The following is a 22,798-nucleotide window of genomic DNA, read 5'->3' as shown; positions in this document are numbered from 1 at the left end:
CAATGCAATTTAAAGGCAGAAAGCAAACAGCCAGGGCAGCTCATACTTGGGTATGAGTTTCATGATTTAACATGGTTTCCTGCCAAATGCATGGAGAAGCAGCATTATTTGCCTGAAGGAACAAAGGGCTCTGGTAGTATCAGTTACTCTAAGATTCAAAACCCTGTCTAAACTCAGCCATGTCCCTGTGAAATGGAATTGCTCAGTACAGGTGGGATTAATTAACAGCAAGGCTTTGGACAGTGACAAAGCCTTGGCTAAGGATACAGTATAAAATAACAGTACTGGATAATAAAGAGAACTGTGCAGGTTGCGCTATCCCAGACCCCTAACCTTTCTGTACAACCTGGCTTTACTAAGGACCACTTCTTTCCCCTCCATTTGGGATATGCTGATCTTAACGACATTCCTTCTGAGGAAGGGAAGTCAAATTGGAATACAGCCTTACTGTAGTGTGATTGATCATATCCCCACATCCCAGAGGCCCCATCCCTATATATATGATGGTGCATACATTTTCTCTCTGGATAAGAGTGAAGATCTGCTTGTCATTCTTGGAGTCCAGTTGCTGTCTATATATAATTAAACTCTTCATTGGGAATAGAAATACATTTCTGTGTATTAAGTAACTGAAACCAGTGCTGAGTTCAATTGAATGATGCTCCTCCTGAGGATGCATTGTTCGTCTGTGTGTAAGTCTTTGTGTTCTCCTAGTAGGCAGCTCACTTTCCCAGCTCCAGGAGGCCCTTTAACCCAAGACAGCTGACTCCTTTCCTAAATATCAACAGATGCCTCCTCTAATTAGAGGAGGTTTACACAAGGAAGCTTGTTTATGAAGTTAGATATGTACACTCACAGTGATTTTCATCTGTAATGGGATCTGAGTCCTTGCATCTGGCTACCAGCTCAACATCCTCATTATTGCTTTCTTTTTAATCAGTGACGAGAACAAAGAGGGCTCAGGTTAGAAGAAAACTGAACTATTTTGTATCGTTACTGGACTTTCTCTTCCGACTTTACGAAAGAGGCTTAGTCATGTCTCTGTGTGTTCATGTAGGTTTATGTGTGTTTAGTCATGACTGGCCTGTACAAGCTCTGGTGAAGGCTTTTCTGCCAGGGCAGCTCCCCATTTCCATGCTTTGGAAATGTTAAGTATTGCCCACCCTCTGCCAAGGAGGCAGAGGCTCTGATTCCCTTGGAATAATTTGTGTGGACCCTGTGCATTTGGCACAGGAATTGGTCAGTGCTCGGCTGCAGGATAGCAATGTCCATGTAAACCAGTGAAACCTGGTTCTGGTTTTCATGGTTTTGGGACCCCAGTGTCAATGAATAGCAGTTGTGCCTGCTGAGAGGTGGTGCAGCAGAAGCAGCACATCTGTGAGCATGGACCTTGCAAGAAGGCAAATGTTTGCTATGTGGAAAACTTGCTTATTACTGTTTTGCTGCATGGCTCTTGCTGTTTAGCTGCTTCTAAGCTGTTTGTATACAAAGATTGTATCTCTCTTCTGTCAGGCTTCTGATGTGTAGGGGAGGCCCATGTGCAGTGGGTGCTTAGAAAGAGGATGCTGATCTGGGTGTTAACTGATTTCTCTTTGTGTCTTCTCCCCTCCTCAGGAAAGTGGAGGACTTGCAGTTCCGTGTGGAGGAAGAATCCATTACAAAGGGGGATCTGGAGGTAATTCCTAGCACCCTTACACCTTGACACCCCTTGAATGTGGGGTCAAAACCTGAAATTGCACGTGGGGACCCTCTTGATTAACTTCTGCCACCTTTTGCTCAACTCCAAACAATACTTTATCGTTACTGATGGCTTTGGATGTGCTGTGAACACCGTGGTATAAACTGTGAAGATTGTTCTTTGGTATGTTGCCCAATGACTAATAATGTTATGAGCTGCCTAGAATTAATCACGTGCAGCCAACTTGGCTTTAAGTGCCACCAGGAGTTGCCAAGCCGTGTTAATTCTGACTGTATCTGAATGCATTTCAACATATGTTTTTCCACTGTAGAAATGAACTGACTGCTTAGTCACTGTCCCTGTCAGATGTTATTCTATTCCAGCTGAAGTGCTGTGTATGATTTGACCTGTGGTATCCCTGTGTGGAGTCCTCTGCCCGTGAGTGTGAGGGTTGACACTAGGATATCCTTTCATTTGAAGGGTATCCTCGGAGTGATGCTGTGGCACTGAACATTGTGCAGTCTGGAAGTGGTGTTGGGAGCTTGCCCTTGAGTGGGAGGCTTTTCTGTGGGGGAGAAATGGAAAAGATACTTCTGTGAAAGCAAGGCTCTACTCTGTATGTGTAAGTCAAAGGACTTTAGCTAGAGTGCTAGGTTAGTAACAGCCAGAAATGTCGGGGGATCTGCTCCTGTGCTTCTCCATAGGGCATATCAGTAAAAGCCCAGGAAAATGGGAAAACTAGGCAATAGAATATGTTGCTATGGCTTTGACCGTTGTGGCATAAGCCTCTCCTCTTTATCTAGAAGCAGAATAATGTGTTTGACAGGGTATAAATCAGCAGTGTACTGATAGCAGGCCTTTGCTAGTGTGCAGTCAGGTTTCTGTGATTCCTGAGCTTAGATGATAGGTTTCCTCCAGTGCTTTAGAGAAGGTTGGTTGATCCGTCCATCATTCCCTTTGAGAGCAGCAAATTGCCCCTGTGTAAGCTTAAAGTGTTTAGGCCCCTGTGTAAGCTTGAAGTGTTTAGACCTGGCTGTTTAATAATGGCAATGGGACCAGGGCTGGCTGTATATTTAGATACACCAAGTTTCAGCAAGATGGTAAGTTGCTGTGACATTAATGCTTCTATGCCTGCAGGTCCTAAACTGAGGAAAGATCTAATTGTCATTTGGGCTGGGAAGGAGTTGCTTTGCAAATAGGGATGTGGCCAAGCTTCTTGCAGGCTGCGACGGTCCTGTCTTCACCTCCATGTGAGGTGTAGAATCTTCTTTTACTTGCCCAGGTAAATGCTCAAATTACTGCAGGGGCGATAGAGGGGAGGGTTGAAGATCATATTCCCATTACAGCTCCAAATTAGGACTATGATGATGCTGGAGATTATGCATCTTTGAAGAGATATCAGAATTGGATTAAATACGGGCTTGAAAATGCTATACCTAGAGCAGTAAATTTGTTTCAATGTTCATCTATACAGAGGAACAAATACCTTCTTAAGAAAGAGTCATGGAGCAGTTTGGTTTCCTGTGATGCAGAGAGCTGGGGTGTTCCCAGTGAGTCCAACACCAGTGACAGCACAGACATCGGCAGAAGGTTTGGCTGTCCTCAGTTTTTGCATCCGATCCTGTCTAATTTTGGTGCTCAGAGTGAATGATTGACTCACTGGAGATAATTCCCACCTTCCTGCTTCATTGTGGAGCCAGTTAGGATTTCCAGAAACAAGTAATACACTTAAATAAAACTCTCAGTGGAAATCAGGGGGATAAGTGCTCCTTCATGTTGCAGGGTGTTTCCTGAAAACGGTTGTTCCTGGTACTCTTCATGTAAAATCACAACAAAATCAAGCAGTGGCTGCTAGCAGAGCCCTTCGCATCCCTAGCTAAACCTGAACAAACCACTCAAATACCAAAAGCAAAACCCAGGGACAGTTGTCTCCCCTCCTCTGGTCTTGAAGGCTAAATCCCATGGTATTTCTTACAATAGCATGTAGGTTTTGAACAAATCTGGGACTTCCAGGTGTTGAGCGTGGCAGGCAGCATCCCTAGAAGCTGTTTGACCAAAGAAATCAGTGTGTCTGAGACCTGGAGATACGGATCAAGTCTGTGGACCTCTGATAAAGAAGGAGCTGTGGATTTAGCCTTGGAATGAAGTCAACCCATTTTTGGTCCTGTTTGGCAATGCTGAAGCTATAGTGGTTTGGAAGGTTTAAAGCAACTGCAGGAAAACAAAACCTTTTAAGAAAGGCTTTTTAAGGTGAAAGACCATGGTTTATAGGAAATACTAACTTCTTCAAGAAACTACCTTATGCTCATCTCCTGTAACCTGCATCATGCCTTGAACAGCAGTGGGCAGTCAGTTTGTAGTCTGTCAATAGTAATTCAAGGCTAATAGCTAGAAGTCTAAAATCGAGATCTGAACTTCCTCAAAGTACAGGAGAATGTTGAATTGAAGCTCTGAGTCATGCTGGCTGGGCAAACCAGTTTGCATAAAATAAGAAACAATACAAGGCTTGATGCAAGTCTAAAATGAAAGGAAAACAGTTGGTCTTTCTTCCCTGATTATTTTTCTCCTCTATTTTCGTATGTTTTTCCATTGGAAAATAGCAGGATTGAAAGATACTGAGCAAGAACGTCAGGTGGAACTGAGATAGCTTTGCTGGGAACTTGAATGTTGCCCTCTGGAGTCTTGGGACTGTCTCTTTGGGAGATGCAGAGATTAGTTTCGTAGCAGTTCAGCATCTTCAGATAGCCAGTATCTGACATGCTGCCACCAGTTGAGGTAATCTCAAATCTCTGTTGCTGAAGTTTCACTTGGGGATTTTGAGCTAATGTAAACTGAAGAAAATCTGTTGTTATTAATGGAATAAATATCACTAAGTAAAAGCAAACCTGCTTTTTTACCTTGCAAAATTTCCATCCTGAAATATAGATCTTTGAGCATTGCAGGGAGCAGGAGAAGCCTCTCAGTACATAATGAATTTCTTTTCTTTTTAGGATGCATTCAGCCAACTTTTACACTTCAGTGATATTATTTGGGGCTTTTGATAATGTTGGGTTCTTCCCTCAGGAATCAAATAGACCACATAAAGTAGTCTGAATATATCTGGCAGTTGATTGTGACCATCGTCAGGTATCATATATACTGATACCTTTCAAGCTGGAAGAGAAAACATCTATTATAAACTTCAGTTTCCATCATTTTTACACAACTATCCAGAGCTTACTTTATTGTAGGAAAGGGCAGAAAGTCCTTAAAAGTGGTTCCAATAAAAAGAGGTGAAGCAAATAATTATATGGAAAACTAAAGGGCAGAAAATGGAGGAGGGGAATGGTTCTGCTCAGGTTTGTTTGGGTTTTGGTAGGTCTGATTTAATTCAAAGGAATATGTTGGGTTTGTAAGCTAAAAAACTGTGAAGTCTGCATGCGTTTTCCCATGTCTCCTTTCCTCTTTTATTTATGGGAAATTTTACATGATATTGCAGTGGTCATTGGGGAGTCCTGAGGTTTGCCATCAACTGCAGTTATATGGTACTTTAGCTTTAAGAGAAAGGCACTGAAGCAATACCCTGAGTCAATGCTCCTGGATCTGGGCAGGTTACATAAAGTTCTTGTGCTTAGATCAACCAAAAAAGCAAAACCAAAACAATGGGTTTGCTTTCTTGTGTACAAGGCTGAGTTTGAGCGCCAAAATCACATTAAAATTCATAGCAGGTGTATTCAAACCTAAAGCATTGATATATAACAGTTTGATATCTAAATTTCTGAGTTGCTTTCAGTGCAGTGTATTTTGGGTCTTAACAACATACTATGTACAGTATGACCTGCCTCTTTTTTAGTGCAGGGTTCAAGCTATCTCAGGAGCAAAAAGAGGATGGGAGCTTCCGGCTCTTCACCGTACCTTGTGATTCTTCTTGAGGAGAGATGTGGAGAATCATTGCAAGGTCTTTGCATTCTCTGATGTGGTGCAAGGGTCTTGCAGTGGTGGGAGCTTTGCTTTTTAGGAGGTGTCTTCAGTATAGTCTTGATGCAGGAAAACACCAAAGCAGAGTTTCTAATACAGAGGGATGGTTTCCCATCATAGATTCAATTTTCTTGCAAATAGCCACTACGAGTACCATGTAAAATCCTGTAGTGACCATTTTCTGTTTGGTTGGGGTTTTCCTGCTTATTTGGATCTTTATTCTCCTTCTGTTGTGAACTGCCTTTCCTTGTCTTGTACACTGAAGATGATGTTGCAGCCTTCTCTTTCCCTCTCTTTCTCTCTCTCCCTTGCCCTTTTCCCATTTCCACTGTTCTTTTCTCCCTCTGTGTGACCAGACTCAGACGCAGTTGGAGCATGCCCGAATACGGGAGCTCGAGCAGAGCCTGCTGTTTGAGAAGGCACAGGCTGAGAAACTCCTCAGAGAATTAGAGGACACCAGGGTAATCGACCCCCACTTGCCCTGCCTGCAGAACAGCGTGCTTGGCCCCTGCGTTGATGCTCATGATGCCTTGCTTTGGGTTCCTTTCCTTTGGGTGTTGTGGGGTTCATTGATTTTTGGTTTGGATTTAAGCTTCCCTGATTCTTTTGTTTGGGTTTTTATTTGCTCTCTCTCCTGGAAATAATAGTACAATATAATTTCTAGCTTTTGCTTCTTATGTGGGGACTTGTTTCTCAGATTGAGTTTGCTCCTCTGCCCCATGCCACTATTTGACACATGAGCTCTTCACAATTCATTTCTCAATTAACATGCCCGAATAATATCTGCACCCTGCACAATTCATTCTGCCTCAAGGCTGCCCCAGGCTGTAACAGGAAATAACATTGCAATCAGCATTCCCTTTGTCCCCTCTCCAGCTGTGCAAGCTGCCATCTGAAATGGAAGATACTGGTGAGTGCAGGTGGACCAGCTCTGATCCTTGGTCATGCAAACAGGACAGGCTGCCCAGATGAACAGCACACCTGATCCTAAAAGCAGCCAGATGTGGAAAGGGCTTTGTCATGCTGGTGTGGTCTGGGAAGCAGCAAACTTGCTACAGTGAGCTTGCTTCTCAGGAGTGGATTTTAGAGCTGTGGAAAGCGCAAACATGAGGTCCTCCAAAAGGGCAAAATGGTTTGAATCCCCCTGTGCCCATCTAAAATAAAACCCACACAGCCTCCTGGCCTGATGGTTAGTGGGGGAAAATGGAAATTGAAGTGAAATGGAATTGATTACTTGTGTTTTAACTTGGTTTCCTTGTTTTTTCTGCTGCCTTCTGATATTTCATCTGGTCAAATCTCTCCTTCTCCATCCATAGCTGCAGCACCCTGAACTCCCTGTGACAAACAGGTAGTTCAGCCCTGTTAGGCTACATTCCGACTGTAAGCCATCAATCCATAGCCCTTATGCTCAGTGTTAGCCATGGCCAGATTTATTGTCTTGCATCCTCTAGCCTTCTACATTATTTTTTACTTTGCTAATGAACTCTAACAAGTACTCTTGTATAGAAAAACCCCTTTTCCTTTTTACACCAGGGTAAACAAATTATGATGCAGAAGAGACATCTTAGGCTGAGGATTGCTGAGCAATAAAGGAAACGTGATATGCTTAATGTTGGGTTTGATGCTTGCGATATTCCTGCATGTGCAGTCACATCTCCTCTGTGCATCATCTGGCAAGATGCCCTTTCAGGACATTGTTTTTCATAAAGCACTGTTGCTCTCTAGTGAATTCCAAGGGTTGTTTCCAAAATGTGTGTTTTTCCGTGGAAAACAAGAGCTCATATTAGAAAAAAGACAAATTGCAATTGGCACAAAGGCATAACTGAGTTATCGGTGATGGTTACCCTGGTGCAAAACTGTACTCAGGTTGGAGGATCCTGTGTATCTGAATTTTGACTAATGTACTTTGGATTTACTTCCGCTGTAGCACACTTACTGAAAGGAAGGATGCAGCAGTGGGAGGTGGGGACTGACTGTGTCTTCTCTGTCATGTTGCAGTTAACCACGGTGGCAGAGAAGTCCAGGATCCTGCAGCTGGAGGAGGAGCTGAGCCTCAGGCGCAGCGAGGTGGATGAGCTGCGGCAGTGCCTCAGGAGCTCTCACCAAGCAGACACCCCAGAGCATAACCTTGGCTTGCAGTCAGAGGCTCTTCGTCTACGAGATCAACTGCTGTCTGCCAACAAGGAGCATCAGAAGGAGAGCAGCCAGCTAAAGGAGAAGTATGAGAAGACGTTAAAGAAGTACCAGCAGGAGATGGAGAAGCTGAAATCTGTCAATGAGAAGTACTCACAGGAAATCGTTGACCTAAAGCATAAAGTTCAGCAAGCCACTAATGAGAACATGGGGCTTATGGACAACTGGAAGTCCAAGTTGGACACGTTAGCTTCAGATCACCAGAAGTCTCTGGAGGACCTGAAAGCCACACTGAACACAGGCCCTGACACCCAGCACAAGGAGATCGTGGAACTGAAGGCAGTGGTGGAGAGTATAAAGATGGAGCACCAGCTTGAGTTGGAGAACCTTAAAGCAAAGCATGACATTGAGACAGCTGTTCATATAAAGGAGAAAGAGAGTCTCAAACTGAAGTTGCAAGAGGCTGTGGATGAAGTGGAGAAAAGCAACAGCAACTGGAAAATGCAACTGGAAACAAAAAGCAATCAGCACCTTCTTGAGCTCCAGGATGTGAAGGACAAGTGTCGAGATGCTGAGCTGAGGGTGCTTGAACTGGAGAAACTTCATGGTGAATATACAGATCAGACAGAAGCAATAGCTTTCTTAAAAGAGCAGATTTCTTTGGCTGAGAAGAAGATGTTGGACTATGAAACGTTACAGAAAACAGAAGCCCAGAGCAAACAGGAGATCCACAGATTGCAGGAAAAAGTGCTTGTTTTAGAGAACAAGCTTCAGTCCATGGAGGCCCTGCATCCTTCTCAGCATGCAAATGTATGACTTCTGGGTCATTTTGCTTGTTTATCATCACCTTTAGTAGCCCTTCCTAAGAGTAACCCTCAGCTGCTGCCTTATGTGGTTTTCTGAGGCTTTAATGCCTCAAAGTATATGGATGTTTTTACCTTCCATTGATAGTGATTTTTCTGCCCTGCATCTCCATGCTGAAGGTGTCTTCCCACTCTGGAAAACCAGTACAGTGGCACAATTGGAAAAAATAAGAGAAGCACAAGCGGTCCACATCTGGGCTTAGAGGCACATGACTGCTGCAGCAGCAGAATAGCGTTATTGTGGTTGTGAGGGATGGGTTCTCATCCTAAGCAAGCAGTGTTCTGAGCTGAAAAAGCCTCATTTCTGCAATACTGCTGTTGTCGTCCATGTAGCAGCCTTAATGTATCATTGAGCAAGGGCCCTTAGGGAGGTAGGTGGAGGGCAAGGTGGAAGAAGAGCCGTTGCCCATGCTGAGATAGAGCATGTAGCTTGCTCAGGACATGGAGCATGGTTTGAGAGCCTTGGTTAGGGGGATGAGCAGGTAGGGTTCGGTGGGAGGTGTGTGCCAGCAACACAGCAGAGGCCATGGGGAGGTTTTGCAGCACATGGGAGACAGGGAAATGCTGGCTTTGAGGATTATAGTGGAAGAGCTGCTAGCAGGGATCAGGATGGCACCAGTGTGGGAAAGAAAGGGACATGTGGCTCACTTTGCACTAGAGTGAGGGGGGAGATGGCTACTCATGGATCTAGGCTGGACCCCTGTTTGCGTTTGGATTTTGCATAAGAAACGAGCAAAAAACTCAACTTACAATTTGTCCCTGTGGGGATGCAGAAAATGAAACTAAGCCAAGAAGTGTGCACATGTTAAGAATACTCATTTGAAATCTATTGCTGGTGATGCAGTCACAGTTCCAGACTGAGGTGCCAGTGAAGTGAATCTAATCCCTCTGTTTAATTTGCCAATGTGAACAGCCCCACTGGAGTCGATTGCACTTCTAGGCAGCGAAGCCAAGCCCATGAATTAGTTTGCCAAGTCAGAGCTTCCTGCCAGCAGAAAGACATGCTGAACTGGACAGGAGAGGCAAAAGCCCAAGGAGGAATCTACAGCATGTGTGGTGTTTCAAGGGTGGTTCCACCATGGTTCATCTAGTAAAGACAGTTGTGAACAATAAGTGCAGCCAGGGCCCTGGGAAAAGTGGGTTGTTATTATAACATATCACATGTTATAGCCAATACTGAACCAGGAATGAATGTTAAAGGGCTTGTTCCAGAGCCCTTTATATAAATGAGAGGGCTCTGGGGTATATTGATATCAGATTAGAACCAGGGAATGTTGCAATAATGATTTCAATTATGTGTTGATTAAGAATCAGGAAGATGTGGGAGGAAATGCATGGGTGCATGAGTGTCACAGGGCAAATTCTGTTGTTAAATGTCTTTTACTGTAACTGCAGTGTTAACTATCTAAGTATTTCAAACATGTCTTGTGATGGCCTTTCCTAGACCTTCAAGCGAGAATTGCAGCTGTACTTCCAAAGAGCAGTTACATAGTTTTTCCATACTAAAAGTACATCAGGAGGCATATTTCCCCTTTGGATGTACTCCTGCTCCTGTTGGACGTGTCCTGAAGCCCACTCAAGCTCTTGGGGACTGACCCTCAGGGCTTTCGGTGGCGGTGGCCACATCAACTGCTTCACCTGGGGCACCTGCTGAGGTCCCACTGAAAGCTGCTGGTTGTGAAGAGGCTTCAGGGGCTGAATTGTGGCCTCTGCAATGGAAAGCTTGGCTGTGAGCTCTGCAGGCTCTGGCTTTTCATTGCAGTATAGACAAAAGAGGATGGGGAAAAGGCAGAATCTCCTGTATGGACCAACATTTGCTTTTTATTAATGTATTAATTCTCCAATAATTATTAATATTTTGGTACTGTTTTCATAAGTTTAGGCACAGTTAGATTGTTCAGAAGTTGAGGAGCTTGTTGCCTGGGTCTCAAGCTGAATGCCAAAGAGCACTTGCACCATGATTAACCACAGGAGACTGGTAACTGAAGGAGAGCAGCTCTTGCATCACTCTGCACAAACTGTGTGAAAGCTGGAAGCAGAGCTTGTGGGGAAGGCCCACAAGCTTTCTCTCTTATCTCCTGGGTGAATCTCACTGTTGTGCTCATCTGCATGTGATTTGGGGCACTCTCAGGTGATACCATTTAGCTTTCAGTACTATCCAGAGTGACTCCTCAAAAGCCTTTTTGCCCTCTCAGAATGATGTAAAAGATGGTAATTAGAGTACTGGATACACTTCTGCTTTGGATGAGGCTTTGTAGTTAACTTTGCTTTGAATCCTTGAGTAAAGGGCTCTTTACATCTCATATTTTACTTTTATTTCAGATGATTGAAACTAATGATATTTCAGAAGAAAAGATAAAGATGAAGCAGACTATGGAAGGTATGAAATTTTATTGCTTTTTATCCTGGAACACTGTTCTAGTGACTGATGTGCCTTCCCTTCCTCTAGCTCTGCTGTAGGGAAGTAGGGAAGGCTGTGTGGATGGAGCTTAGGACGCTGGGTTCATCTCTCGGATTTTGCTGCATGGCATTTGTTGTTCGGTACCACAAAAGTGCTTTAAGTTGCTTTCCCTGTTTATTAATGTTTTATTCCTCCTACCCCTGTGGTTGCTTTCTTAAACCTATCTGATATGGCTTCACAACTGTCATACCTTCCAATGTCTGGATGTAGTGAGATGCAGTGAGAAACACCCGTTACCTATCTCCTGATGCTCCTCTGCCAATGGAGGGTATCACAGCCGTGCCCCTGTCGCACGCTGCCCCATATGCTGGATCCCTTCCTGATTTACACAAAGCTTTTTCCAAGCTTCTGATCTTTGTCTCGTCTCTTCGTTCTCCTGCAGACCTCCAAGACAAGCTGAGCAAAAGAGACAAAGAGGTGTCATCACTGGTGTCTCAGACTGAAACTCTAAGGGCCCAAGTAAGTGGTAAGTTCCCCTAATCCAGTGCTGGTGGGAACTAGGTGCTTCCCTGCTTGTCCTCTGTACTGGTATTGAACAAGGGTCTGGGTGCTGAGATGGGCTGGTGTAAACCAAGACACTGCCTGTCTTAATGCAGGTTGTTGGTAAAAGTTTGTTTAGCAGTTCCAGCCTCTTTTCAGGAGTTGAACACAAACACTGCAGAAGGTATTTATATCTTATGAAGGGAGCGTTTGGGTTTTGTTGAATGTCAGAAGCTAAAAAAGGCAGACATAAATGGAGCTGGATGTGCTGGTTCCAAGATCTCCCCTTAAGCGGGGCCAAAGCTAACTGTGTCTGTATTCTTATGGGAAAAGGCAAAAAGCAGGAATGCAAGTAAAGGACTGAGACCTTCCTCTCTGCTTCTCATAGCTTTGGAAAACAAATGCAAAACAGCAGAAAAGAAGGCTGATACGGTGTTAAAAGAAAAGAAACGTCTGGAAAGTGAACTGGAAGCCTTGACCAAGAAAACACACGATGCTTCGGGGCAACTGGTCCTCATTAGCCAGGAGCTACTCAAGAAGGAAAGGTCAGTGTGCAGGTCTGAAGGACACAGCTGGAGACAGGGGGCCCTGTGTGTGTTTGTGTTCATTCAGGGTACTGTAAATTACCACCAAAAGAAGCCTGGACACTGCATCATTGAAGTCCAGCCCCCAACTTTCCTCTTCTGTAGAGATGCTTTTGTGGGAATTCAGTTTAAATCAGGAGCTGTGAATTATCAAAGGGGCTGCCCTTTCACCGGTTGCCAGGAGCTGCAAGAGAGTTCAGTGCACATGTAGGTGCTGAATGAAGTCATCTTCATGCCAACTAAGCTGGCTGCTGCCCTGCTCTGAAATACAGTTCCTTGGGCAAGTCTCAGTCTCTTTAAAGCTGTCCCAGTGGGGAGGACAGGAGATCTGAAGCCGCTGAAGTGATGGGATTTGAGTCACGTTTGCTCACTGGCCTTTCTTTGGATCTGTAGCAAAGGTGGGAGGGAGCACAGCAGGACACCAGTGGTGTGAGAGCTCTGGAAATGTCCTCACCTTTCCATTCTGCTTCTTCCAGGAGCCTGAACGAGCTGAGAGCATTGTTGCTGGAGGCAAACCGACACTCGCCTGGGCCGGAAAGAGACCTGAGCCGGGAAGTGCACAAAGCTGAGTGGCGGCTGAAGGAGCAGAAGCTCAAAGATGACATCAAGGGGCTGCGGGAGAAACTGGTTGTGCTGGTGAGGACACCAAAACCCCTCCTGGCCCTGGCTTGCAGGCTAGAGGGCTCTGTGCTGCTTCTGAGGGTAGCCTTTCGCCCTTACTCCAAGTCTTCATGCTTGCTTTTGTGCTGCTGAGCATCTGGTGGGACTTTAGTTGACAGCGCCTGTGAGATTGGACCTGGCTTAGCAGTGACTCATTAAGTAATAAAAATGTCCGTGTGTCCTTCTCCAGTGTTTCTCTGTTCCCATAGGTTTTAGATCCATGGCTAATTAAGGCTAAAATTTGTGGGAGAGAGTGAAGGTCAGCTACCCCACACTGTTTTACGCATTCTGTTCTAGCCATAAGCACTGTCCTCCAATTCTTGTGTACTTCAGTGTCCTCCAGTGGTTGAAACGTGAATAATTCATTTGAACTCTGCTGGGAACAAATTAGAACTGCTGCTTGTACAGCTGCCTTCAGAGTTGTGCTCTGACCCCATCTACTGTTGAAATCAAAACACGGTTGTATGAGTTACTGCGGATTTCTGCTTTGCTTAGTTTCTGTAGCGATTTGGTTCAATGTGCTCTTATTTTCCCTTTTCTGTGTAAGGACAAGGAAAAATCGGTGTCGGATCAGCGGCGATACTCCCTGATCGACCCCTCGTCAGAGTCGGAGGTGATCCGGCTGCAGCACCGGCTGGTCAGCACAGAGGATGTGCTGCGCAACGCGCTGGAGCAGGGCCACCAGATGGAGAAACTCATGGAAGCAATGAGGCTCTCTTCTGAGAAAACACAGGTAGAGCATCAGCAATCACTTTACAGGTTCCTCAGCCCTCAGGTCTGTCCTGAGCAACCTCCTGGGATCTTGCCCTGTGCTGTGGAGGGTGATGCAGCCACCTAGGACCCTTTCTCTCTGCTAGAAACAGTCTGGAAAGACTTTGTTCTGTCAGATGTAGCTTGCAATGAAGAAAAGCCTCACTACTTGGTAATTATGGCTCCTGCTGTGCTTCGCAAGAATGGTTGCGAAATGTGGTGTTTTGGGGAAAGTTGCCTCATGAGTAACTGTTCTTTGCCTACTACGTGTGGCTGCATATCCTCAAGGTACAGGCAATTTGTAACATGAAGGTTGAAGGTTTCTGCCATCCCTGTTCTCAGAAAGGTTTATTTCCTTGCAGTTCATAAGCAGGAACTTTGAGGGTGACTCTGGGAAAATTTTCCATTTCTCTTGCCAGCTCCTGAAGGCATTTCTGTATCTGATCTGGGTTTACCAGTGGACCATGAATGATCCCATTCCAGTTACTGCCTTCTCTTCTCAGCTTCCTCTGGTCTCCCTTTGTTTCTTCTGACGGAAGCAGAAGTGCTTCTGTCCTTTGTCTTGAATCCTTCTTTGCGAAATTGGAGGCTGCAGATGACTTGACTCTCCACATTTGCCTTTTTCCATCTGATGTCTAAGCCCTGGCTGATTCCTCGTGCAAAGTGACCTGCCCCTTGTGCCAAGCTTTGTGCTTCATGTCCTTTATTGCTCTTCTAGCTGTATCTTCTCTTGTGTCTGCAACCAGGTCATGGTTTTCAGAGCCCAGATGCACTAGTGTTCCTCACATGCTTGCTCATTTAAATTCTTAGCTGAAAAATGTCTTTCTCTTGCAGTCATGAGCTACGATTCATACTCAAACACTGTGGTGTATCAGATCTAGTCCTCCCATGGCAGTGTCTTCTGCACAGTTTGCAGATACACCAAATGGCTGTTCGGCACTACAGTAGTACTTGGAGGGAGACAGCCGGGAGGAGGGTGCATGGTAGACATTGCAGCCCTGAGAGCTCTGCTGGCTCAGCTGAGCATCTGTGTATTGCAGACAAGTCGCTGTATCCCGCAGTGCAGCGGAGGCAGCCGTCTGCCAGCACCAGACAGGACAGCTGTAGTCGTGATGACAAGTTAGTGGCAGTCCAAGATGTACTATAATCCTGTTACTACCTCTGGAGTGACTTTAGCTCCTGCTGTAATTGCTATGTGTCAAGTGAAAGTGCATTATGACAGCCTCATCTGCTGGAAGCTGCAGGAGGGGTGCGAAAAGTTTAGTCTCTGTGTTAATGCTTAGTCCCTTGAGGAAAAGGAAGTCTTCTGTTTCACATTCCTACCTCCAGAGGTGGTGCAGGTGGTAATTATTTCTTCCCCAACTGCAGAAGATAACAAATCTTCCATAAAGTGAGTTGGAGTGGACCTTATGAGGTCAGCTAATCTATCCCTGGCATTGCTTTGATACTTTCATGCTTAAATCTTAGAGATGTGACAAGATAGTATTCTACCTTCAGCTACAAGCCATGATACTGGGAGACAGCTGGGGGATTACTGCAGGAGGCGAGGCCTCAAACTTCTATTGATGTCAGGGTTTTAAAGTGCCTAGTTACAAAGAAGTCTGGATCAAAGCTTCCCTAGTTTCAGTATGATATCTGTTCATCCTTTCTCTTATGAAGGGGAGTTGTTAACTGGGGCCTTTCAGGCTGAGCCTGAGGACATTGCTAGTTTAAAGAGATCCTGGTGCATTAGTCAGTGAATTGATGGTTCTTCCCCAGAAGCCACATGTCTTCTGTAACCCATTCTGTACTACCTTCTGACCTCCTGTTTCCTCTGTGTCAGCAGCAGCTGTTGCCCAGGGATCTGCCTTGGCATCACTCTTCCTTTGTCTGCAAAGCCTTCACTTTGCAGCACTTTGCAGCTCAAGAAGGAAGTCTGTAATTACCATAAGCTGCTGCTGCTCTCCCTTAGTCAGCCATCACACTCTGCAGTCCTTGGTGTGCCTGGCTGGCTTTGGTGTTAGATAAAAGGAGGTGCAGGAGTTGGGGAAGCATAGTGGCACTGTCTTCATCTCATCCTCAAGTACTTGCTGCCTTGCTCTTTCCATGCCTGCAGCTGAAAAGTATTTGTCCTGTCATAGAGGAAAAGGATCTTTATCTTCTCCATGTCTTGGGAGACACAAGCTTTGCAGGAAGCAACAAGGATTTGGCACTTGAGCCTTTTCTTGGAGGATTGGCAGCGATTGCTCTGGGAGTTGTTTCATTTCATTTCAAGTGAATTGCACCATTTTTTTCATTATCGTGACCGTGTACCTAGACCAAATTTCAAACCTGACTCCTGGTGTCTGATAGCCACTTAGTGCAGAGGCTGGGTGTGCTGCAGCCATGGCAGGCTTTGTTGCCTGAATCTCCTGTGGAGTGGGTGCAGACCCCAGCAGCACTGTTGACATCCATCTGGGTAGGGTTCACTGCCTGGTAACCATCGGCAGTTCAGGCTTTCAAAGCGGAGCTCAGTTTGAATCTCTGCTTGCTTTTCCTGCCCAAACAAAACCTCTGTTCCATAGGATTGATTATTGCACCTTTGAGGTTACAGTAAGAATAGAACCTGTGTAGCTGGGCCTCCTCTGATGATTGCTTTCAAACCTTGTCATCTTGTCTCCCTGTAATATCTGGTTTTGCTGCCATCAGCAATTCACCAACAACTGTGGTTGTGAATCTGATTTCCAAGACCCGAGCAACTGACATTTGCCATGCTGTGACTTCAGGCTGCAGCTTTCTTCTCTTGTTTGTGCTGGTTGTACTGTCATTTTGAAGCTGAAGGGCTCCATATTATCCCTCCTAAAGAAACATTATAAATGTTTAAAAGTTCTTCTGCATTCTAAAGATAGACCAGCCTGTCCTGGCTGCCAGACTTGTCCCCAGAGATGGGAAGCAGGCAATGGCAAATGTCCTTTTCAGTGCTGGGATGTTCACTGTGCTGTGTTTTGCAGCTAACGCTGCCCTTTGCTGAGGGTTTGTTTATTGAGATTTGAGAGTCAGAAGTGAAGAGTGGGTCTGTGTCCATGAGGACATTGGGGATGTTTTGTAGCTCAAAAGAATGGAATCCAGCATGTGGGGATTGGGCCAGGGTGCAGAGGGCAGGAAGCTTCTTGCCAAAAGTGGGGTGGGATTTTTGCCTTCTCCTTTCCTTACGTGGAGTGGGCTGCCAAAGAAGGAGATAGCAGCCATGCCAGGTTTCAGAGCTTGTAGGCAAAACCATTAGGCTCTGTGTCCTTCAGCAAGTATTGTCCGTTCTCCATTGCAGACTGGAAATTCTGGATCTGCTAACGGGATTCACCAGCAGGATAAAGCCCACAAGCAAGAGGTAAGTTATAAGCAGAATGTCATTTAAAACGGTGACTGCTTCGTGTGACTTCTTTCCTGCTGTGCCGGGGACAGCTCTTGGATGGAGGCTGTTCTGCCAGCAAAGTTTGGCTGTGTCATTCCCGCATCAAAAGCCAGTTCCCAAGCATGTGATGGGAACATCACCATACTATACAAAACACTTGAAGCCATCAGGAAGGTGCTGGTGAGATGCTCACTGAGGTGCAGTGGGTGCTTGCTCTGGGAGAAGCAATGGAAAGGGAGTTTCTCCTCAGTCTCCTGGGTTAGTGCCTGTATGGCTCTTCTGGCAGCCCCAGCTGAAGCTGCTTGGTCTTAGATCTCTGCCATCCGCTTTACATGGGTGGCATTTGGGGGACGTGATCTTATGTTCTGACACAGTTTTCATGATGTAGGACAAGACCTGTAGCGTCAGACTTCATCTCCACGCAGGTGGGATGGCCAGCCTGAGGAAGAGGAGGTGTGACTTGCTGAGCAGAGGCATGGCAAGCCTGGTGGCATTCCACTCCGTGCCTCATTTTCCTCTTCTGTAGAAATACCTCTGTGCTTGCCCTCATTCTGCTTAACAAGGTCTCTTTTCTTCCAGGAGAAGCTCTGATAGTGAAGAGGTGAAGAGGATCATTTCATGCCAGTATCAGCTCCTGTGCACTGTCAGGAAAAATGATACCACATTTGGCTTTTAGCACCTCCAAAAGACCAGACACAGTATTTTCACTTCAAAGCAGGACAATGTTTATAATACACTAACTGATGTAGTCAGGACAATCCTGCAGTCCAGTTTTCCAAGACAGCCGTTGTTCCAGGGGGGAGCAGAAAGGTCTCTCTAGGTTTGGTTTCTTACTTGTATTGGTTTTGACTATGGAATTTGTATTGCTGTTGTCCCACCAGCTGACCTGGTCTGGATGATGGCTGCCCCAAATGGTGGCTGAAGTGTCAGCAAGTCCCAGTATCCCACAGGAGCTCCAAAAAGATTTGCTTGTGGTGTTTGATGCTTCTCACATGGTCTGTCCCTTCCCTTCCACACATCCTGCTGTCTTGAAGACCTGCACAAGCAAGTGAAACCTGCTGGGCTGACTGTTCATGCTGGCACGTGTAGGCTGAGCAAGATGGGGTGTGAGGATGTGTTTCCCTCCACCTTGTAGAAGACATTGATGTTCTGGAGGCTGCACTTAGTACTTGTATCATAGCATGTCCTGGGAAATAATGTGATTTCAGAGCGATGTTTGTTTTGTTTCTCACCCAGTGCTGTCTGGGGACAGGCAGCCGGAGCTGTGGTTGGCCTTTCTTCCTGCAGAGATCTCTGAGCAGGCCTGCCCATGCCCTGCCCCACAGCCAGGCTGCCCAGCCTGATCCCCATCACTTGTATGTGTTTTATTGGGTCTTTTTAGAGCACAGGACTCCACAGCTGCATCTCATCACTGGCCTGAGGGCTCCATGCTGGCTGCAGTCAGTGTGGGACAGATGCCCTGTGGAGATGGTTCCCTCCCTGCCTGTTTAATTTAACAGCTAATCAGGGATTGCCTGGCCTTTCTCTGGAGCCATCCTTGGCTCTGCAGTATGATGCCCCAGTATGATGCCCATTCCCTTCTGCCAGGAATACAGAATGCTGAGGTGCTGCTCTGAGCATTCATGCTGTATTGGATGGGTACAGCATTCCTCTGTGCATGACCTGAGCGTGAGTATTTGGAGCAGGAATACCAGACTGGAGCTCACACAGCTCTTGTCTGTACATAGCAGTGCAGGCCCAGGCAAGGATCTTGTTCCTTCTTCTGAAGGCTTTACCCTTCTCTAACTTGGACCACAGCTCCCAAGGGACAGTAGGGTGGAGGAAAGGGACAATATGCTTTTAAAGGTGTGAGACTCCAGGTTCACTGCTCAGTACCACAGGGAAGAGTCACAGCAATATTTCACCAGGCTTTCTCTAGTTAGTGCCTGACTCCTGCAGTCTTCAGAAGCTCTTATGTTGCAATGGATTATCTGTGAAACAGGACAAGAGAGCACCGAGAGAGGAGATCTGAGCCTGACCCCAGGCAGATGAACATCACATCATGTCAGCTGCATTGCTTTTGCCTTTATTTCCTGGAAGGTTGTGTTACTTTGTCTTCATGGGTTGCCAGACTCCTGCTTCCTCGAAGGATGGGCAGCCAGAAGCGACATGGGCTTCAAAACTGCAGTTCTGCTATGAGGAGGTTGTTGCTGAATCTGGGCTGTGACACAACACTGGACCCTGCTCACCTGATGCGGGACTGGTGATCTCCCCCCATTCAGAGGGAGGATGAGAGAGGAAGGTGACTTCAGGGGTGTAAAGCAGGACAGAAAGCACAGCTTAAATCTTGTGCATGGCAGGGGGAGGCAGAACTGCCTTATCGAACTGCTTCATCAGTTCTTTACTAATCACCAAGAAGATTGCCTAGCTCTGAGACTTTCCGAAGGGATCACAGGGGTTATCCCCAAAATCTTCCTTCTCATCTCTTAAGCGATTCAGGAAGATCGCAGAGGGAGTGTTCCTTGTTGCAGCCTGTGACAGTGAACACGTCTCTGGGAGCTGCTGGCTGTAAGAATTGTGGGCTGGTGTTCCCCAAAGCGCTGCTTTGGTTGGTCTCTGGTGTCTGCAGCTGTCTCTGGATTGAGTGGAGCTAAAGGAATGCTGCCCATCTCCAAGCCCAGGGCTTCCCAGGCACCTGCCAGTGGGAGAGCCCACACTGCTTGCGAGCTTACTTTCCCTGGTAGGTCTTTTAGTGGTTTGTGACCAGTTGCCTTCATCTATAGAGGGGAGATACCTGCATTTTCCACCTCCTTCAATGAACCTTTGGCTCTGCACAGGGCAGGATCCCCTGGGAGGACTTACGGGGACCATGTATTTAGTTCCATTAATCAGATCTGAAGTTGTCAGGGTAACTTTCAAGCTGGAGGAGTCTCTGGCTCCTGTCTCCTCCCAGGGACTATCTCATGTGAGTGGCTCAGACCTGTGGGTCTTCCCAGTCAGTTCAGGTGACAATGTAGACCTGCAGCAGATGGGTCAGGGTCAGTTTAAAGGTAGTGCTGATGGTCTCCTCTGGCTGTAAATAGCTGTGCTGGTCCCTAAGGATCAGCCAGGAGGCAAGCACTTGCTTACTGCAGAGGCTGTGTGTGGGCTCTGCGTTGCAGGGCAATACCGAAATGGGCAGTGGGGCAAAGCCAGGGCCTCTCTATTCCACCCTGCTTTGGGGGGCTGCTCCCCAAAGAGGACTGACTGCAGCATCAGCAGGATATGCTATCACACATCATCTGGGCTTTAGCTCAACCCTGTATAAAGTGGCCAGGATTGAACATTGTCCATGTTCTCCCTCTCCAGAATTGGCACAGGCTTCCCAAGGGCACCTGCCTCTGGCTGCCCTTCTGAGGTTGTAAGAGACCAAACTAGGGACAAACTTGGAAAGGACAAGGAGGAGATTCCCCGGCCCCTCTATTTATTTGTACGTTTAAGTGCTATTTTTGCCTATGTGGTGGTGTATAAAGTACTTCACAGTATTTGGTCTTACTGGATTGGTTCTTCAGGGGAGATTTTCAAGGGTGTTGGAGCACTGATGCACCCATCTCCTGATGCTGGTCAGGGGCTGGTTCCTGTTTGTGCCTTCACTTCCCTTTGGCTTCAGCCTTGCTCTTATCTTGACCCCCAAGAGCTGGTACAGGGGCCTGGGGGGTGGTTGTGTTCTCCCCAGCCCGTCTCACAGCCTGTGCGTGCTGTGCTGGTGCCGCATCTGGAGCTGAGTCCTGACATCACGCCCCAGAGCACCAGCACAGGGTGGGGAGGAGGAGGCAGCGCATCTTTGGAGTCATCAGCACCAAGGGAAGGGCTGGCACCCGCTGGGACACCAGCCCTCACCCAGCTGCGGTACCCAACAGTTAGTGATGCTTTTCTGCTGAAAGCTGAGACGTTATCCAGTGAACAAAGTCTTTGCCATGGAGACTGCTCCATCTTTAGTGGTTTCTTCTCTAACCCTCTAGACCAAAGGGAAAAGAATCAGTCTTGGCTGGTGATGTCAGCTGTATCCCTCCTACAGCAGCCAGCGAGCTGGAGCAAGGGGCAGCACTGGGCCAGTGCTGAACGATCCGTGCAAAGCTACCAGCCAAGGCTCCGCAGCTCTTGCCTGCTCCCAGCCACAAGCCCTTCCTCTGGCTTGCACTAGAGATGCATGAGGGTTTCATTCTATCAAAATGATGCAAATGACACTGTAAAAGTCTTAACAAAAATTCCAGTACTCCATTGTTCGGCAGCTTTAGCAGCTCAGCACTATCTTGTAGGGAGTTATTAATACACTAAGATCCTATAGGCCTCATGTAAGTTACAATAATAAAGATGATACTAGATGTATAAATGGATGATAACCTTTTACCCGTACAGTATGTATTACAATTTTGTAGTTTAGTCATTTTTTGGCTATCAGATTTTGTTAGTACGATATAAAACCAAAAGACAAAAAAAAAAGGTTTGACTGCTAATGTCTATTTTGTTATTTGATTCACTTTATTTCTTCCTCTGTACAAAAGCTGTACAAATCTCAGTCTGTGTAACCACCCCACACGTGTATTCATGTACTATGCCCTGTCCTGGCTTGCTGGTGTGGTGAGCTCGTTACTAACCAATAAACTCTGTGGCTGCAGTCGGGCACCCTGGGGCTGCTGGGGTGTGTTCAGGGTGTTGTGCTGTGCCCAAGCCATGCTGAGAGGGATGACTGAGTGGATGGGATAAGGGATAAGGTGCCCCTTGGCCTGGGCCCCAGCAGCGAGCTGGAGCCATCAGCACTGGGGTTCAGCTGAGCACTGGGTTTGTAAACAGCCAAGCACCAGCTCCTTCCCGGGGGCTGCTCTTGGGTATCCCCTGAGCCATGGAGGACAGTGCTGTTTATTCATCCGTGACTGTTTGTCCTCTGTTAATCTCCCCTGTCCCTCTCTGGCACATTGGCAACAGCCCAAGGCAAGGGGTGCTGCAAAGTGCTGCCCTAGACCCACCTCCCTGTACCTCAAGAGAGGCACATGCTCATTTGAGTGGTGCCATCTTGATTTTGCAAGGCCAGGGGTGGCGACTGCATCATCCTCATCCCTTCCAGCTCACTCGCCACAGCCCTTTAGAGCCCAGGGAATGTGTGATTGCTGTGGAGTGGTCCCAGGGCAAGCTGCAGTTGCTGCCAGCACCCTGTGCAGCCCAGCTCCTGCCTCTCTTCCCTGTGTTCTCACCATGTGCCTGCAGGTGAGCATCATGGACTTACGCTGTCCCCCATGGCTGGACCAGGGGCATTTACTCCAGGGCTTTTTCATGGCACAGCATCTCTTCATTGGAATTTCTTGGACTGCCTGAGGGCTGTGCCCCAGCTCAGCAGCCCCACACACAGCAATAAAGCATCCATCCTTCCTCCTGCCATGCTTTCCTGCACCTGTGGGCTGTATGTAGATCCTTTGCTGAAAGGTGGTGGGTTCACAGCTGTCTTAAGATACATGGCAAAAAAGGGATGGTTTTTTTAGCTTGCTTCCTGGCTGCTTCTTTTCCTGAACTTAAGCTTCTCCCCTACCAGGATTACCTGGAAGTTTTAAACCCTTTCCAAAGAACTGGTACAGTTTGCAGATGATGAGTTGATTCCAGAGTGGGGCCTCAGGTGCTGGACAATAGCACCATGGAAGCTGGGCACGCAGCTGTACTTCAGAGCTGTAGTATGGCCTGTGCAGTGTGGTCTGTGATACCCTGCTCTTATTTCCTCAAGGTGTACAGGGGTTGCTGTGAACCCCAGATCTCTCAAAGTGTTCCCCAGCTCCCTGTGCACTGCAGGGGCGCCCAGCTCCTGAAATAGCTGGGTAAGAACAGTGGGTCCCTGGGTCACCGCACCGCTGGTTCCTA

At 46.8% G+C, this 22,798-nt stretch overlaps 1 protein-coding gene across 1 annotated transcript in view; it reads left to right on the top strand.

Moving 5' to 3' along the window:
• The window catches only part of CLIP2 (CAP-Gly domain containing linker protein 2), a 54,064-nt gene extending 37,081 nt beyond the window's left edge, over positions 1-16,983 (top strand). Inside the window, exons 7-14 of the mRNA XM_080630104.1 lie at positions 1,615-1,675; positions 7,634-8,578; positions 10,954-11,011; positions 11,475-11,558; positions 11,961-12,117; positions 12,633-12,792; positions 13,364-13,549; positions 16,850-16,983. Coding sequence (XP_080486230.1) covers positions 1,615-1,675; positions 7,634-8,578; positions 10,954-11,011; positions 11,475-11,558; positions 11,961-12,117; positions 12,633-12,792; positions 13,364-13,549; positions 16,850-16,936 — 1,738 coding nt within the window. The 3' untranslated portion in view covers positions 16,937-16,983. The remainder of the gene's footprint in view (positions 1-1,614; positions 1,676-7,633; positions 8,579-10,953; positions 11,012-11,474; positions 11,559-11,960; positions 12,118-12,632; positions 12,793-13,363; positions 13,550-16,849) is intronic.
• Positions 16,984-22,798: the final 5,815 nt, after the last annotated feature.

The sequence above is a fragment of the Psittacula echo genome (assembly GCF_963264785.1).
Source record: "Psittacula echo genome assembly, chromosome: 15".
Classification (NCBI taxonomy): Eukaryota; Metazoa; Chordata; class Aves; order Psittaciformes; family Psittacidae; genus Psittacula; species Psittacula echo.
Note: the sequence above shows the minus strand (reverse complement) of the source record. Positions and strands in the feature narration are given on the sequence as shown.